We start from the raw sequence: 18,611 nt of genomic DNA, 5'->3' as shown, positions 1-18,611 counted from the left end.
ACTAATATGGCTTGAAACAAATTTGTACCACACTTCAAAACTACCTTGTTATTACTCACCACTTCGGTCAGTACTTTGTAGTTTGTTGCTGACTAACAGCAGCTGCCAAATTTGGTTACTGTGGGAAAGGCAAGTGACGTCTTGTTGCATGACACCCAGTGTAAATAGGAAAGAGCGTTGCATCTGGAAGCTACAAGCATTTGCAGTCAGATGGTGTTCTACCCGAAGAAGCGCTTGTGTCTTCGCGGGAAAACAAGCTGTGCAACTAAATACACGTAATAAAGCATTTTTTTGCCACTTGCGTTTTGACAGAATACTAAAGCTAAACGCCTGAGACTGTGTAGCAGCCGGCCTTTCCGGTTAGCGTTTTTGTATTCTAAACGTTTCGTCGTACAATTCCTTTTAATGCTTACTCTTTTCCTTGTGCATTTCAGAATGTCTATGAACGTGTTTCTTTGTGACCCTGCAGAAATTGACATGGCGATATTTTCTCAATGGTTACAAGGACTAAGTATTGACAATGCCATAAAGAACAGGCATAAGAAAGACTATAGTGGATTTGAGAGTTCACAGAATTATTTACAGCTACTTCAGAGTGAGACAGAAGATCAGTATCGCCTGTTTGACTTATTAGAGCCATACTTACAAAATCCTAATACCCTAATGGATCAACATGTATTTCCAATTCCATATCCAGATTGCAAGGAACTAATAGAGCAATATTATGCCCTAGATGAAGCTGTGATTCGCGAGTTCCTTGGTAAAAAGCTAAATGCAAGACACAGGAGGGACTTGGACGACATCAGTAAAGTGACTGGTGTGTCACTTAAAAGTTGCTGCCGCCAGTTTGACAACATTAAACAGGTTTTGAAAGCTGTCGATGATCTTGAAGGGTCATTGGTAGACAATATCAAAAAAGAGTTTCTACTTGCTGACTCCTTGGCTAAAAGTTATGCCTCAATTGTATTTATTAGCGCTAACAAATTTGAGACAGGAAAGAAAAGACTGGCTTATATGACACTTTCAGATTTTACTTACTGTGCAAGCTTGATGATTGAGTATTGGACTGTTGGATCTGACATTGCTAGTGCTAGAGCTGTGGACGATGACTTGGAATTAGATAGGGATTTTTTGCAGGAGCTGCATGATTTAAAGTTGTATCTTACTGATCGCACATGGGTAGACCGAAGACAAAGATTTATTTTAAAAGATTTGAAGAAGAAATTGCATCAAGCTGGATATATTTCTACAGTGGAGTCGAATTTTAAAATAATTCATAAGAATATTGTTAGTTTTGGTGCTTCCTTACTGCATTCTCGAGACCTCAAAGACTTTTTTGTGGACTTGCATGAAAAGTTGATTGAGCACTTCCTGCAAATCCCATGGAGCAAAGCTCAAGTGGAAGCATTTTTGACTAGTTTTATTGACACATTTTCAGAATGTGAAGCTGCCCATGCTAAAGCTACCGGTAAACCCAAACCTAAAGAGAAACCATGGAGAATTGTGTGTACCCGATATTACATCACTTTGAAAAACTGTATATTGCAACTTTATCATGGTTAATACAAAATTACATGATATATCCACTAACATGACTAGATAATACTGTTTACAGTGTATAAATAGATAACTAATGAGTGCATAACAAAAGAAGTGGTTACACAGCTTTATAGTTTGTATGTGTTCATCAAGTTATTTTATGTAGAGTGCTATCTCAGCTACAACAATGTTTTCGTTTGAATGCTCTTGATCACGGCAAATACGAGCTTCAAGGTTATCAGTCAGAGGGGCTGGGAAACTACGGTAAAACCAGGGCATTCCAGGCCTTGTACAGCAGTTGTTATTATCATTGCAGCCAGCTCCATCCCATAAAGGGTCTGCTGTGTAGTAGGTTCCATGAGAAAAGGTGTTGCTGGTACCTGATTCACAGTAGTAATGATCAAAAACAAACGATGGTGGTTCTAGTCCAGCAACAGTTGCACAAGGACAGTTCCAATATTTGTATTCTCCATGGTCAGTTAACCCTGCTGCATATGACCAGATGTGTTGACGTGTGGGGTATGGCTTGACAGTCAGTGAAACCCCATCAACATATGGGCCGTTTATAGATGGGTTATTGAAGCTAGGCTGGAAACCATCAGTTGCCCCCTTCTGGTATCCTTTAACATACCCACACACTTTATGGAATTTTAGTTTGTGTGTTTGAAAGAAAGCTTGAGAACAGCCAACATTGCTACCAACACAACCACTACTTACTCTAAGCCAAGACCCTGGACAAGCAGTATTATCATCTGAAGCATCAAAATTGACAACTTCTAGCCACCCTCCAACAGATCCATCACACTCTAGCTCCATATTACACATAACTTCAATAGCCCTATTTGCTTCTGGACTAAAGATCCAATACTTTCCAGAGACACCTCTAGTAGCTTCATTACTCTGGTAGATATCATTACAAGATTTACCTGGGTTACTTTGTTCTTGGCCTAATGTGTTAGGTGGCACTGTTGCTATAGTAGCAGCTGGAGTAGGAGAGTCAGTGGCTGTTGTCTCAATTACCTTAGGATCAGTAGTGTTTGTAGGGTCTTCTGAGGGAGGCTCAGTTGAGGGGGTTGCAGTAGTAACAAAATCATCAGTTATAAAGTCATCAGTAACAGGCGGATTGCCACGTACATCAGGTGTTACAGGGTTCAGCTGGGCTTCACAAATAGCAAAGAAAGCTAACTGCAAACACACTACAACTGTCAACTTCATACTGTAGCTGCTTCCTTTCAAAAAAAAAAAATGAATTTGTGAACTCTATGCCTTGCTTTTATAAATGCTGTGGCACACCCAAAGCCATCTAAGATCATTGCCAATAAAGCCATACCAACACAACTACATTATTACTTCTATTGCTTACCACAAATGCAATACAGTACAAACACATAAGACAAAATATTACTGTATTTTAAAAGATAGTGTGATTGTTAAAAAATAAAATTCTCTGTATAAAACTGTAGGTACAGTATAAACTAGAGTACAGATGTTTTCTTCTTTATCTTTCTGCTGTTTTTCTTTTTGGGTATATTTGGAGAGTTTATCAATACAGATGAAGATCGTTGCTTATATTGTTCCATTGATTCTTGTAGGACTGGACAAAGAGAAATTAGCATACATATTACTTCTTTATTATTTACCTGCTCGTTTAGTTTTGACTTCCTTTTTAGTGCCTGGTTTTTCAGCTTGAGCAATGGCCATTTTCCGTAATCTACTTGGTATGTTGAATCCTATAAGTAAATGTATATATTATAAAAAGGTACTGTACATCTTTAAATCATAAACACATCTAACTCATAAACACGTCTCTAATTCCTAAACACTACATAATACATGTACACACCCAAGTCTGAGTCTGAGGTGCATATGTCTACAGATAGCTGTTTGTATAAATTAAACATGTGGCAAAGAGAAGTCATTTTGAGATCATGCGCATGACAAATGGACTGCAAGGCAACATATTGCATTTGTTATACACCTGCACAAAAATAATACTACAGTAACTATAACACACAGAGAAGTTGATGGAAGCAATAATGAGTGCAAGATACTTGATTGCATGAACTGTTATACATACAATCTACTTCCCACATGTGCCAAGGACAGTGTGTCACACTATAAAGGACAATGCAACAATGATTGTTTGTTTACTGTGTGTAGGAAGATCAAAGCCTACAATAAAAAACATTGGAACAGTTATTTAGTAATTGTCTGACCAGGTAGTTGCTGAGTTTGCTTGTGAATAATGCATAGACATTAAGTCACTAAGATCACTCCATTGGGCTAGTGTAATAGCTATCTTACAGTGTAAGTAATTGCAGGCAGTTCACCATTTAAACTACCCACTAGTGATGCAACAATATATTGATATATCATGATCGATCATACGTTGAGGCCATGATATGGTATAGCTACCAAATTAGGTTATATTGATGTATTGAGGTGATCAAGGTGTATGGACATCAGAAATTTTAATGGCTGAACATTCTCATGAATATTATAGTATGTTGTAGATACCAGATTTTACACTTAAATGACTATTTAGAAAAGAAAAAGGGTTTCATTGTGTCCAAAAAGTAACAAACACCTGTTTATACTCCACTTTGCACCATGTGACGCTGTATCATGATACTGTACAATGGAGACAATATATTGATACACCCAAATACCGTATCATTGCAACTCCATTGACAACTCTACACTACAAAACAAATGCTTAATCTGCTTCACGAAAACAAAGCGTATTGATACATACCTGCAGTAAGTGTTTACAAATCAGACATAAATATGTTGGTTCATTGCATCACTGTTGAAAGAGTAACTACACAAAAATGAGTCTGGTGGTGGGTGATTATAAGGATGAATGGCCCGCAGTACACACAAAAATCCAACATCAACGTGTGCTAGACATCACTGGCTTTATACACACAGGAAAACAGTATTTTAACGACAAAAGAACTGAGTAGTCTTGTGATGTACAATATCATGATAACAAGTTGTATGTATCATGAATCCACCTAACTTCAAAGGCAAATTTTAGGGTACAATATATACATATCTTATAAACCCTAGCAGGCCATGGTACATTTACGTAATAGCTGTATCATGTACCCGAGTGATTTGCCTGATATGTACACCCAAGCTCGAGGGCTGTCCTGATATGTACACTCAAACTCGAGGGCTGTCAGGCCCAAGAGCGTGGGTGTACATATCAGGCAAATCACTCGGGCACGTGATACAACTGATATGTACCATGCCAATGCAGGCTAAGAGCCTGCGGGCAATTAATCACCCAAACCAATACGATACCGACCACCGAATTCATTATTTAGACCAACTTGTGAAATTTGATTATGGGACAGCAACAACTAATGTTGTGACTACGTTTGTTAACATAAATGGGAAAATCCTACAGATATCACGGAAACACTCAATTTAGCGATTTTACAAGTGTTTCAAAGTTGCTACATCATTTAAACACTGTTTACACAGTTTTCTAAACATCCAGAGGGATAAACTTCGCTGTAGCTGTAGAGTGGTTACCTCGTGATATATGAAAAGTGGGCGTGGTACATACAGTAATCAAACACGTGGACAAGCGCTTGTAAATTACCCATGACACTAGTTCTCACCTTGAACTTTCGTTTGTCAACTCATAGGGTGGTAAGGGAGTCGAATCGCCTCCGTCTGAGTGCTGTAGGATGGAAAATCGGCTTCATGGTTTTCATTACGTGAGCAATAATAAACTCCCACAATTGAATGCTGCCAGGATTCTTATAAAAACAAACCAATGTTACTTCACCAGATATCAAGGCCATGGTTTAACTTAAATGTACCATGGGTTTATGAGATACGTACCCTGAAATTTTCCTTTGAAGTTAGGTGGTTTCATGGTACATTGTAAGTTAAACCATTGCTGGCTATAAATGTACCATGGCCTTGATGTGGGAGCAGTAGTACCACCAGTTTCTTTTTATAAAAGCTGCTAATATCAATTGTGGCAGTTTATTATTGCTTAGTGATGAAAGCCATGTACATGCATCCAATTATGCATCCTATAGCACTCAGGTGGAAGTGATTTGTCACCCTTGCCATCCAATGAGTTTAGAAATGTTGGTTTAAGGTGAGAACTAGTGCTATAGTAATAGGTTGCCACATTTTTAAATATGGACATGCCCACTTTTCAAATAACAAAAGATAATTACTCTAAAATAAAGTTTATCTCTCTAGATGTTTAGTAATGTTGTAAATAGTCTTTAAATAATGCAGCAGTTTTAAACACTTCTAAAATCACTTAAATGAACTTTTCTGTGATACCTATAGGAATTGGTACATCATTTTTTAGGAATCCAGCACTGATGATTGTACACTGTATATTGGTTGTTTTTGTGTATTGGTAGTAGGTGAGCTTTGTATGTAATTCAACTTAATTAAAATCTGCCTGCCCCCATTGCTATGTGGATGAGAAATTAAGTTTACGTGGCAATCAGTGTTGGGGGTAACACGTTACTTATGTAAAGCACTATGTAATGATTATTACTTTTGTAGTATAAGAAAAAATTTTAAATTAGGTTAGGGACAGTGTATAATGCTACAATAAAAAGTACTGAAACAAGCTAGCTGGGAGTAGTACATAATGTCCAAATATTGTAAAACAATAAGAAGTGAATATCCCTACTGTGCATTGAGTGTAGCACAGTAGGGATATTCACTTCTTATTGTTTTACAGTATTTGGACATTACGTACTACTTCGATCCAGCTAGCTTGTTTCAGTACTTTTCATTGCAGCATTATACACTGTCCCTAATCTAATTTAAATTTCAAATTTTTTCTTATACTTGTTTGTGAAGTGTTTTTGCAAGCTCATGACCACTAAACATCTGCTGAGTTACTCACAGCACGATTATGACTCATACGATAACAACTGATCAGTGGGCGTGGCTCTACATAAGCCTGCAGACAATAATGGACGTGGATTGGTTCATACCTATGTACTGATGAATGGGCGTGGCTACCATATGTCTACAAACAACAGACAGTAATTTACGTAAGTGGGCGTGGATTCGTGCATACCTACACACTGACGTCAAGTTGCTACAGAATTTAAAAAAAACTCAGAATTTTCTACTGCCTGCCCGCCCGCCTGCTTGACTCCTTCAGTCAAGCATAGCAGAAAAGTGACTACAGCTACAGCCCTAATTTTTTTTGCAGAAACATTTCTAGTTCACTTAAGAAAAACCTTTGGTATATTGATAAGCATACAATGCTTGCGCTATTGTCTTACCTTTTATCCTTGGCCATCAGTCAAGGTACCGCTGAGTGATAATAGGCTACAGTACGGCTTCCATACCAGTGTATATTGCATCAAACTATTTGAATACACGTGGTCGCCGGTTGCACCAAATACACACACGTACGTGACTCACTGTTGATATCGATCAGAGAGAGCAACTCACGGCGAACTATATAGCAATGTGTAAGTCAATAATATAGTTTATTTAGTTAAATCGAGTCGGGTCATCCAGGTCCTGCTTTACACCAGGTCTGACCCCACGTGCTAAATTAAATGTGGACGTGTTACTACACGTCATAGCATACCTCTGCTTCTTTCGTGAGCCACGCCCACTTACAGTCTGTAGACACACAATACTGTTATGTCGTTGTGAGGAAACATCGTGGAAGGTTTTTGGGTTATATTATATCACGGATCGCCCCCACACCTTTGATGTCCCTACTATACAGTACTATCGTACCGTATGATATAACTCAAGTTACTTTACTTACAAATGTAATGCGTTACCTAAGTAATGAAGTTACTGTAAGAGTCTAATATTACATAATATTAAATATTATTACTACAAGTAACAAAGTTACTAATCTTGTTAGTAATCTACTGAGTAACACCTAACCACAATGAAGTAACAAAGCCTACTGAATGAATCCTATTCACCAGCTTCTTACATATACACTGTAATCAAGATTTGCACACTGTCCAACAACGCAATTATGTTACATGATAAGGTGATAGTTTCACACATGATAGCTTAAGGCTGTAATATAATATGTAATATTATTATAGTTACTTTATCATATGGGTAATATGTAACTGTAACTAAATAGTTCAGTTGCAAGTAATATGTAACGAGTTACTTTTAAAATGTAATTACCCCAACACTGGTGGCAATTGACTGGCTCAGCATGTGTTGGTAAAAAGTTCTTTGTTGGAAACAATACAAAAAAGTTATTAGCTACTATTAGCAAGCGAAATTCATGAGAGCAGACAAATTGTCCCACTAATGAGTTGTTTGCATATTTTTGTGAGGGGGACAATATTCTGTAATCTCCCACTATAAGTGAATGTAAATTTACAAATTATCACATTAAACATTACATTCTCAATAAGTGCCTTTAGTGATATCACAATAACTTCCAAGATGCACAATGAACAGTGTTGGGAACAACGCATTACTAAAGTAACGCGTTACATAATAGTTATTACATTTTGTGATTCAAGTAATACAATGCGCTATACGTGACACGTTACTGTGCGCTATACGTGACATGTTTGTTGGCGACGTGTAACGATATTCATAACACACTACCAGGTCCATTACTAACCAATTAGTGTTACTCAACAGCTTAGTGGCTGCAATAATCTACTGTCCGATCCCCTATAATAAAATTATCCATATTAGTTCACACCTCAGACAACTGGGCACACGATATGCCAGCACAGGTGCAAGAAGCCAGTAGCTATATGTTTACTATATGCTAGCTCAGTAACTAGCATGCAAGGTGTAAAGGAAAGGTGTATATGGTCAGAGCAAAAGTAACTTAATGTAATATATTAAGTTACTTTTCATTTGGAGTAATATGAAACTGTAACTTATTACCTTGCCCAACAGTAAAGAGTAATATGTAATATATTACATTTTCCCCAACACTGACAATGAACCCTATGCAAAGGTGTTAAAGCACAGCAATTTTTATACAGATGCCTACAGTACATAATATTGTTGAGAAGCCCACACAAGTATTGACATGGCTTGCTGCACTTCCAAGTGACACTTCATGGCAGTTCTTCTTATATACCCATTATCGATGGGAAGCTAATAACCACCTTGTCCAGATTGAAAATGCATTGTTTATCATCTTCTATTAAGGTTAAATATTTTAAATGTGTGGGAGAACAAATTACACAGGGATAAATAATTTCAACAACTGTGTTGTGTTGTTAGCCAGCAATACAACTAATTGTGCTTGTTTGTTTTTACTGTAGAAGAAGGATGCTGCCAAAAACCAGACTAGCAGATTACTGAATCCTTATAATTTCAACACAAGTAACTAAACAACTAGGTCCTGTGGAAGTGATTTTTAAAGTTACTAGTTGTATAGATGTTTTATTGAATTTTTAGCAGTTTTATCAAGTGAAACAAGCTCTTTGACAGCTTGTATCTCTATCACTGGGAAGAAAAACGCCAAAAACGCTTCCACAGGACCTAATAAATTTAATATACAGTATCACTATAACTACAATTATTCCATGACTCTGTTGAAGGACACGTCCGAAGCCTGCAATCACTAGGTATCAGCCATGAGCAGTGTATGAGTCGATGCTTGTCCCCATCATCCTAAGAAAACTACTTGCAGACATCCACAGAAACCTAGCAAGATCCCATGGCACAGACCAGTGGACCCTGGGTGAACTGCAGGATGAAATCCTTAATGAATTACGCATCCTTGAGACAGGCATAGATCACACTAACAATCCCAGCAATTCTCATTCTCACATACCCACTGCAGCCTTCCTGACTGGCGCAAACTGGAAATTAACTCAGAAGCTTTCAGAGCAACAGAGACGACCCTCCTGTGTCTATTGTGGCGACCCACATGCACCCAACAATTGCAAATCCGTCGTAGATCAGCAGAAGGGAATGGACATCATCAAACGAGATAAGTTATGTTTCAACTGCTTGGGTCAACACAAGCTTTCCCAGTGCAAATCACGATATCGCTGCTGCCACTGCAATCGCCGTCACCATACCAGTTTGTGCAACAGTGCGACACAGACAGAGTTCCACTGTCCCCACCAACTCTACTGCACAAGGAAATGCTACACAAGGAAATACCAATCTCCAAGCAATGTCTGACACAGCCTCTCTCATAACTCTCACCTCCAATAAGACCAAAACGGCTAAGAATTCAACATGTTTATTGAAAACAGCAGTTGCCACAATCACGTCCTTGGAGTCAGAAGCTGAAGCCAATATTTTATTTGATGAGGGCTCCCAATGATCCTTCCTCACTCAGGAGCTAGCAGATACTCTGTCACTCCAATCACACCACCAGGAATACATATGCTTGTCCTCGTATGGCTCCACACACCCTCTCACTAAGAAGATGAAAGCTGCTAACATTCATATCAAGACCAGAGATGGAAACCTTCTACCACTTTCAGTGCTCATTGTGCCAACCATTGGTGCTCCTCCACGGAACACTGCACAGACAGAAGTCACCAAGCTACCATACTTGAGTAGCCTACCACCATTAGCCCATCCTGTCATAAGCAATGATAGCTTCAAGATCTCACTATTGATCGGCACTGATCACTATTGGGACATAGTGGAAGATCATATTGTATGTGGACATGGGCCAACAGCCATGAGTTCCAAGCTGGGTTACCTACTATCCGGTCCCTGCCAATTGACAAGACCACCGCTACCATTACTAACACCCTTCACGTTTCTACATACTGCTATAGTGATGAATGTGATCTCACACAGTTCTGGCAACTTGAATCAACAGGAACCACTCCAGTGAATAACACCAACGACAAGGGTTACCTGACAAAATATGCACAAACAAGTATAAACCTCCAACCAGATGTGTCATACTGTGCCAAGCTACCATGGAAGGCCACTCACTTACCACTACCAACCAACCGTGAAATCTGTAAGAAGAGAGCTCATTCCTTAATTAATCGCCTCTCTCAAACTCCACAGCTGCTACAAACCTATGATGACAATATTCGCGAACAAGTCACAAGAGGATTCATAGAGAAGGTGTAAAACACTTTGGACAGTCCTGGCAAGACACACTACATCCCTCACCATTGTGTCAAAGAGAATTCCACAACCATACCGATCCGGATTATCTATGACTGCAGCTGTCGTCAATCTGCTAACCATCCATCACTGAATGACTGCTTACTAACAGGACCACATTTCCTCAATGATCTGTGCTCCATCCTACTCCGCTTTCGCACTCACAAGTATGCTATATCTGCTGACATCGAAAAAGGCATTCCTGCAAATAACCCTTCATGAGGATGACAGAAACTTCACCCGCTTTTATTGGCTCAATGATCCTTCTGACCAATTGAGCAAGCTTGATGTTTACAGGTTCAAGACAGTCCTTTTTGGAGCAGTGAGTTCCCCTTTTATTTTGTATGCCACCTTACACCACCATCTGCACCAACATAACAGCTGTCTGTCATGTGACATACTACACAATCTGTATGTTGATAATATTCTTTCAGGTTGTTCATCAGAAGCTGACACCATACAGTACTACCACAATGCTAGAACACTCCTGTCAGAAGCATGTTTCAACCTGAGAGCCTGGGTGACTAACAGTCCACAACTCAGAGCCATCACCCAGCAAGAGATGACAGCAAACACTGATGTCCCTAGCAATGTGTTAGGATTACTGTGGAACCCAATCTCTGATGAACTATCACTTGCTCCCAAGAAGCCATTAGTAACAAACAACCCCCTCATCACCAAGAGAGAGTTATTGCAGGAATCCTCAAGTTATTTGACCCATTGGCATAACAACACCAGTCACCATTCAAGCCAAGATTCTAATCCAGAAGGTGTAGACACAACACATTGAGTGGGATGAGCCACTGGGAACAGAGCTAGCCAGAGAGTGGCAAGATATAGCAGCAGATCTTACTCAACTTCACCAGGTCTCGATCAAGAGACAGTACCTCAACAACTTTAATCCAGCACACTTACAGATACATGACTGCTGTTGCTTACCTTTGTTCTCACACGGACACTACCTTTGTCATAGCCAAGTCCCGGGTGGCACCACTGAATAGTCAAACCTTGCCACGATTAGAACTGACAACAGCTCTAACTGCAGCACGGCTTGTGAAATTTGTGATCAACTCTTTGGAACTGACTAACAGCCCTGTCCATGTGTGGGTAGACAGCCAGATTGCCCTGTACTGGATCCACAGCTCCAAGAAGCTACCAGAGTTTGTCGCCCACAGAGTCTCTGAGATCAACCATCTGCTTCCATCAGCTTTTTTGGAAATACTGCCGCTTGAATTTGTCTAACAGTAATAACTACTGTACGTAAGGAATAACACCTTTGTACGATTTCTTTCAGTGACACAGACACTGAATACTTGCTATACAATCCAATAAAGTTTAGGTACAATCTCATTCAATAAGACAGAATCAAGGGTTAGTCAAGGCCAATACAAAACAACTAAACAGGCTGTGTAAAAGTGCATGTAGAGTGAAGGATTTCTGGTGAGACATGTTAAGTAAACAAAACCAAAGGAGGAAGTGGGGTGCAATTGAAAGATGATATACAGGGTGTACATATACTGTAGCTACAGTGTATATATCCTATAGTTATATGGAGGAACAGTGTAAGTACTAAAAAATGGACTCCACTCTTTGCAGAAGCGAGAGAAAGTGGACCACGTGACCAAACACGTTCACCAAATGGCCGATCTCGTGACAATACGACAACGTAGTGAAGCTCATAAGACCACAACTGTAAAGTTCAAGGCAAGCTAGGCCAAATTAATTATTCAACTCACCTCAAACTGACCAAAACTTGCATCCACTAATACACAGGCAAATCTTGATTATCATGTTATTCAGCTTTGGTTTCTTCTTCACCTGGAGTGTATACAGCTTACAGGTACTTCTTAATTGGTTCACATTTATAAGGTAGAAACTAAAGGAGGTGGGATAGCGGGCAACGGCACAGCATAGTGGTGCACATCCTCAGAGATCCCAGGATCGAAACTCCTGATGGTCACAATTTTTTTTCAGCAACCTTATTTTGTTTAAGTTTTATTTAATTCACACGATTGCCGTACATTGTCTAATAGCAATGGCCTAAATTTTATCTGTATGTGTATGATATGCATACAAAGTCACACATCACTAAGGTAGTGGAGGTACAGAGTGCAACACCTGTGGACTCTAGATCAACTCCTACATTGTTTACGTGGCACTACAGCATATCATATGACACAGACAGGGAAACACACAGTACGTGACATAATTTTACAACTTGTGTAATTCTCTACTTTGATAGGTAGCTACATGTATATAGGCCTATTGAAGCACAATGCAACTCTTCAATCAATTTGCTCTAGTCACAGTGCTATATGTACACTGTATATGCAGTGGAACCAGTTGCCGTTGGGCCAAAATATTTCTTGGCCTTAATATGCAGGATATGTAGTGTAGTAGAGAAAGACACTTCCTGTAAACCTTATCTACAGTTACCAAAATAATCCTTATATTGACACACAACAGATTTCATCCAGGTGCTAGTGCCACATCAGGAGCTCATATAAGCTCCTGGCCACATGTACCGTTACATATCTATATATGGATATATATTCAGATGATGTGGTTAGGCTGATACCACATAGCTTCTAATGAATAACAATAATAAAAATCAAACACCAACCCACACTACTTGCTGGATGTTACAATAAATTCATACACACCAATGATTTAATGAGCAACCTACACACAGACTGCATATGCTTTCTTAAGAAAATCCTGGCATTATGCACTCTCCAACTCATGCATGATGCTAATATAATTATGTACACAGTGTACACTGCTATTTCTGTGTGTACTTCACAACAGTACAGTAGTTGTGCATGACAACTACAAGTAAACACACAATTAACAATGGTCATGCAAGGTTCATCAGCACTAAGGAGCCCACACTGCTAATGTTTTATAAATCCTATAGATTTACTGATACACTATAATTAACCACAAATCTAAAAAAACCAAACATGTGTGCTCACTGGAGGATTCATCATCTTGAACTCTTTGTCGTTCCCTGACAAAGGCTTCCATCCATGCTTCCTTCACACTACGATCCTTAGAATACAAAATGTACCACTTGTTTTTCTTTTCATTGTTTATCTTCCAAGCATTCTTAACAGGATTTCCACTATACGTTTCTGCATAGTGAATTGTTAAATATATACTGGTGGCCGGATATACAGTACCAATAATAGTCATACCTTTCCCATCTTCTAAATCAATTATCTCACAGTTGTCCATAACAATTCTTCCTCTGTATTGCAGTTTGTGTCCAATTGCTTCCTATAATGTTAATCATACTCGCATAAAATTACAGTACAGGTAACTCGATACAGTTTTTTTTAAAACAATGAAGGCAAAGTAGCCATGTTGCACAGAACGTACAATATAAACAGCCAAATACTCCCAACAAAACGTACAACAATTATTCAAGCTACTTACTCTTTTGCAGTATACTAGTTGATGGTCAAACAGAATGAAGTGTCTTTCCTGAGAATGTCCTTTTGAGATTTTATGCAAGTCACCAGAAAATATTTCTTCACTACTAGTATCCACAATATGCTCACCCTTTCAAAATTCAACAGGAGTACAGTAAAGCAGGTATGTACAATAAAAGAATGTACGTAGGACAAAACTACAGTATACAGTACATGCATGGTCCACCGGTGGCATGTATTATTTTATGCCTGGGATTATTAGCCCAGTATTTATAAAGCTCCATAATTTACCACACATCCTCTGTACATGTACCATGCGCACACACATATTTATAGTTGCATATTAACAAAATGAAGCACTGTTGTGTAAAATCCTCAGGAAAGTTAAATAGACATATGGATGTATTATCTCCAGATCCATTGTGCCAGGTGACAACACATGGATCGGCTTTGAAGCTGCTTTGTCCTATTTCTCACGGCTATAGCAGGAACAATTATCACCTCAATAGCACACAAACCAGGTATAAAAGTTCAATTTGTACCTAATGAACAACTTACAGTAGCTTTTGCTCCGATTTGCACAAAACAAGCAGCAGCAAAATAGAGTATAGTAACTTAAATCTTCGTGTGACAGCACAGTCCTGTTGGACACTAGCCTTTTATGGCACACTTCATTTCTACCATATAGGGTTGCCAACCACGTGATACATGAAAGCTCATTAATTCGTGAAAGCTCATTAATTTAAAGACCTAAGAAGCTTCTAGTCTAAATTCAAGGAATCCGCTGAATGTTGTAGATCACTGGTAAAATCTGGACAAGTTAACAATAATTAAGATCTTATGGAAATTATGAAATCTCACTGGAAATCTTCAAAATCTCTTCCTTGGCTTTGTCTAGTTTGGCTATCCCTCATCTGAATCAGTGGAGTATCACTAGATGTACATACACTACTATGGCTGAAAAGAATTTATTGCTATTATTTTTATACACCGCGAGTTTATTAAGAAGCGAGGAAGGCCAAGACAAAAAGCAAATGTTGCCATAAACTTTTGAATAAAGCATTTGCAGAACAATTCACATGTTTCATTTGTTAAACCCATCAAGAGAAGCCAAATGGCACCTTGTTTTTAACCAATAAATGAAGTACGCAGCAGTTAAAGTAACGGACAAATTTGCACAGAGCTGCACAAGACAACACAGTAACCCTCCGGCAGAGGGTTAACTAGCAAACATTGCATCATATGAACTTCTCTGGATATCTACAGTAGTAACTAATCAGAAGCCCCTAAAATACATTTCAATTCAGGTTGTGGGTAGGCTTAATTAATTGCATGTCTCTGTAGAAACCTGAAACCTAAAAGTTCTGAAATTATAGTACTATGGAGACATTTCTTTGAGTAAATTAAGGGTCTTCCTTGTGAAACAGAACACATATATACACTGTAAGTTGTAGAATACATGTAAGTAGTCCAGATTGAACAGAAATCACAGCAGAATAAACCATGGTGAAATAAAAATAACTACTAGACATACAAAATTAAAATCTGAAGAAAGAATGGGAACTTAATAATCAATAATACCTACATGTAACATCTATCATCAAAGCACCACATTATCCACAACATATTACATTATTATATGCACTAAAAGTTCTGTGCACTGCGAACATGCAAAGAAGGGGGCACATCTCCCAAACTACAGTATTTCTATAAAAGGCAAAAGTAGGATACCTACAAATTAAAGTTGAGCCAATATTCTTGTCTCTTGTAGCAATTAGTTTAAACTAGTCATGAAAAGTTGACACTACTCAGTTACTTCTAATAACACAGCCACTTAAAATGAAATATGTGGTGAGTATATCTACAGTATTCATGGTAGACAGGATACATAAAGTTAAACCTGATCTCTCAAATTATGATAGGAACACAGCTAAGGTGAAACTTGATGGCTGTAACCACACTGCATGTACATGTCATTAGTTACAGCACATTTATGTACAATGTGCGTCTGCTTTAAGATGTACAGGGGTACTGCATGATATTCTTCCCTATACATATACACATAAGGATGCACATACAATACTGTATACATGTAGTTCAAGAACTTCACCGTCTCCCCACAGAAACCATATAGTAATAGTATACAAACTGTACCAATTGTGTATAATATACCTTTTATGGACCAACCAAAAAGTACAGTACTAATACTCCAACCTCAGGACAACATCATTACTAAGTGCCCAAGTCCCTCTGAAAACATAATGCATGCAGGTACATGCATGTTTATGTTAGACTACTGTTACACGATTGGCTAAAGCAGTATACTTATAATTGTCCGACAGTAAAAATGTACCTTCCAATTTTCAATTCCTTTCTGCCACAGAGCTAACTTTGGCAAGTTTTCTATTCTTCTCTTTCTATTGTTTATAAGATTAGCAACATTCTTCATGGCTTCAACAGCATCCTCCACATATGCGTGGTCAGGGTGGGTTATGTCAGTGTATTTTAGTAATTCCTATAACCAAACCACAATTACATTAAAAAACAAACAGGTAATTCCCTCCTACACTGGCAGATATTGTTATATACACTAGACACTGTTCTCTGCGACATATAGAAATACAAATTACAATCATTCTTTCAGTAAAGTCATGCATGTGTTCTTCATGTGGTACTGTGACAAGCCATGCTGAGTCATCACACACATGGAAATTCTCTGGCATTCTATTACTTTACTGTACTGATATATATATATATACAGTATATATCTCTTAGTGGCTAAATAACATTACTAGTGGAATCAGTGGCTTACTATTCAGGATTCGCTTTATATGTCTGATCTCGATTTTTAATTATCAAGAAACTACACAGATCACTAAGCCAGGTGCATGTGCTATGCATATTTAGAATTCAAAAACTACCTGACTGCTCTATTAGAGTATACACATTATGACTGTTTTATTAGAGTACATAGATGGGGCTAGGAAAGTTTCAATTCAAAAAATCCATGTAAGTGAGGCGAAATGACCCTTAAAATATGGCCACAGCAAACACCATACACACTGTAATTTACCGATAACTGTAGTGGATACTTGCAAATTTTCTGAACAGGTTTTAATAAGAAAGATTCTAAAGGAAGATCACCCAGATTTCTTAGCAGTCTGCAGCTCTATGAAGCAAAAATCACATTAACAATTAACACACACAAAAATTTATGAATACTACAGTATGTACCTCAAAGAAAAGCATGTATTGAGGGTCTTCCTGTAATTCATTCATTTCATTGACAGCATTTGGATGGTTGTTACAATATTCTGAATAGACGCTGAATTCAGTTTGCTACAAAATCAACAAAACATTTACACAATAATGCATACACGTACTTGCACTGGTTCCCTTTAGTTGCACAACACAGATCCCAAGTTATGCGCATACTACTACTACTTTTTCATTGAACAATAATGACACATATGTACAATAGTACAGAATAATATTGGTAATACAGGCATACGCTTAAGTATAACCAAAGTTAATAGATGTTAAGATATTAACAGTCCCAAGAATAGCTGCCTTTTGGAGGTTATTAAACAATGTTTCGTTATAGTCAGGTATTCGCTTCAAATGAGTTTGTTGGTTAGCTGATACCACACCAGAATGGCCAATCACAACAGGAACAAGATCAACAGGTTGACCATAACAATCGGAAATCTCTCAGACAAGGGTTTGATACTTATTCAATTTTTCTTGCTCCTTAGTTAGTACATTGATATCTGCAGGGCAAGCAACTTCAAAGAAAATTATTCGCTCTTCCTTCTTTAAAAACAACACAATGTCAGGCCGATTGGATGAAACATGGACATCAGTGTACAAACCAAAATCCCATAAAACCTTTGCAACCTCATTTTCAACCACTGGCAAAGGTTGGTGATCATACCAGCACTTGGCAGATATCGGCAATTTGAAAGACTTACTGAGGTGCAAGTGAAGCACCCTGCCCACCATGTTATGCCTGCGAAGGTAACTAGTTGGTGCCAGTACAGGACAGCCAGAAAGTATATGCCGGATTGTCTCTTCCTGTTCCTGACACAAGCGACACAAGATTGACTGAATCGGAGTGTGCATTATCTTTGCCTGGTAAACCCTAGTGCACAACACCTGATCCTGCACAGCAAAAATACTACTTTCAGACTCGCCGTGGAGCAAACATTGCAGCCACTTGAAACTTCTCACAGCATCAATAGTTGAGGATTGTATGAAGGTAAAAAATTTACCATGTAATGGCTTGTCACATAGTGCACTCTGAAGCTTCTTCCTCTGAGCAGCTATCACAGCAGTTTTCAATTGTCCAACCTCATAACTTAAAACATCAGTCAACAACAGAGAAGATACAACATCATCAGCCTTAGACAACAATGACTTACGAGGCGGGAACTGCATCATCAATTCACAACAGGCCTGCACTAAGTCATCCCTTGATGACTGCAGGTGATGGGACAACAAGATTAGACGCCGATGGTAAAGGTGTTCAATGTT

General features: G+C 38.4%; 2 protein-coding genes across 2 annotated transcripts in view; one reads left to right on the top strand and one right to left on the bottom strand.

Moving 5' to 3' along the window:
* Positions 1 to 53: 53 nt before the first annotated feature.
* LOC136241233 (acidic fibroblast growth factor intracellular-binding protein-like) lies at positions 54 to 1,727 on the top strand. The gene has a single exon (XM_066032424.1). The coding sequence runs from the start codon at positions 406 to 408 to the stop codon at positions 1,561 to 1,563; it is 1,158 nt and encodes a 385-aa protein (XP_065888496.1). The 5' UTR covers positions 54 to 405; the 3' UTR covers positions 1,564 to 1,727.
* The window catches only part of LOC136241230 (serine-rich adhesin for platelets-like), a 41,130-nt gene continuing 24,041 nt past the window's right edge, over positions 1,523 to 18,611 (bottom strand). Inside the window, exons 6-13 of the mRNA XM_066032413.1 lie at positions 17,313 to 17,417; positions 17,152 to 17,247; positions 16,432 to 16,593; positions 14,083 to 14,208; positions 13,842 to 13,923; positions 13,620 to 13,778; positions 3,180 to 3,269; positions 1,523 to 3,133 (exon numbers count right to left, since the gene is read on the bottom strand). Of these exons, the coding sequence (XP_065888485.1) occupies positions 3,015 to 3,133; positions 3,180 to 3,269; positions 13,620 to 13,778; positions 13,842 to 13,923; positions 14,083 to 14,208; positions 16,432 to 16,593; positions 17,152 to 17,247; positions 17,313 to 17,417 (939 nt within the window). The 3' untranslated portion in view covers positions 1,523 to 3,014. The remainder of the gene's footprint in view (positions 3,134 to 3,179; positions 3,270 to 13,619; positions 13,779 to 13,841; positions 13,924 to 14,082; positions 14,209 to 16,431; positions 16,594 to 17,151; positions 17,248 to 17,312; positions 17,418 to 18,611) is intronic.

This window comes from Dysidea avara, chromosome 12 (assembly GCF_963678975.1).
Source record: "Dysidea avara chromosome 12, odDysAvar1.4, whole genome shotgun sequence".
Taxonomy (NCBI): domain Eukaryota; kingdom Metazoa; phylum Porifera; class Demospongiae; order Dictyoceratida; family Dysideidae; genus Dysidea; species Dysidea avara.
Note: the sequence above shows the minus strand (reverse complement) of the source record. Positions and strands in the feature narration are given on the sequence as shown.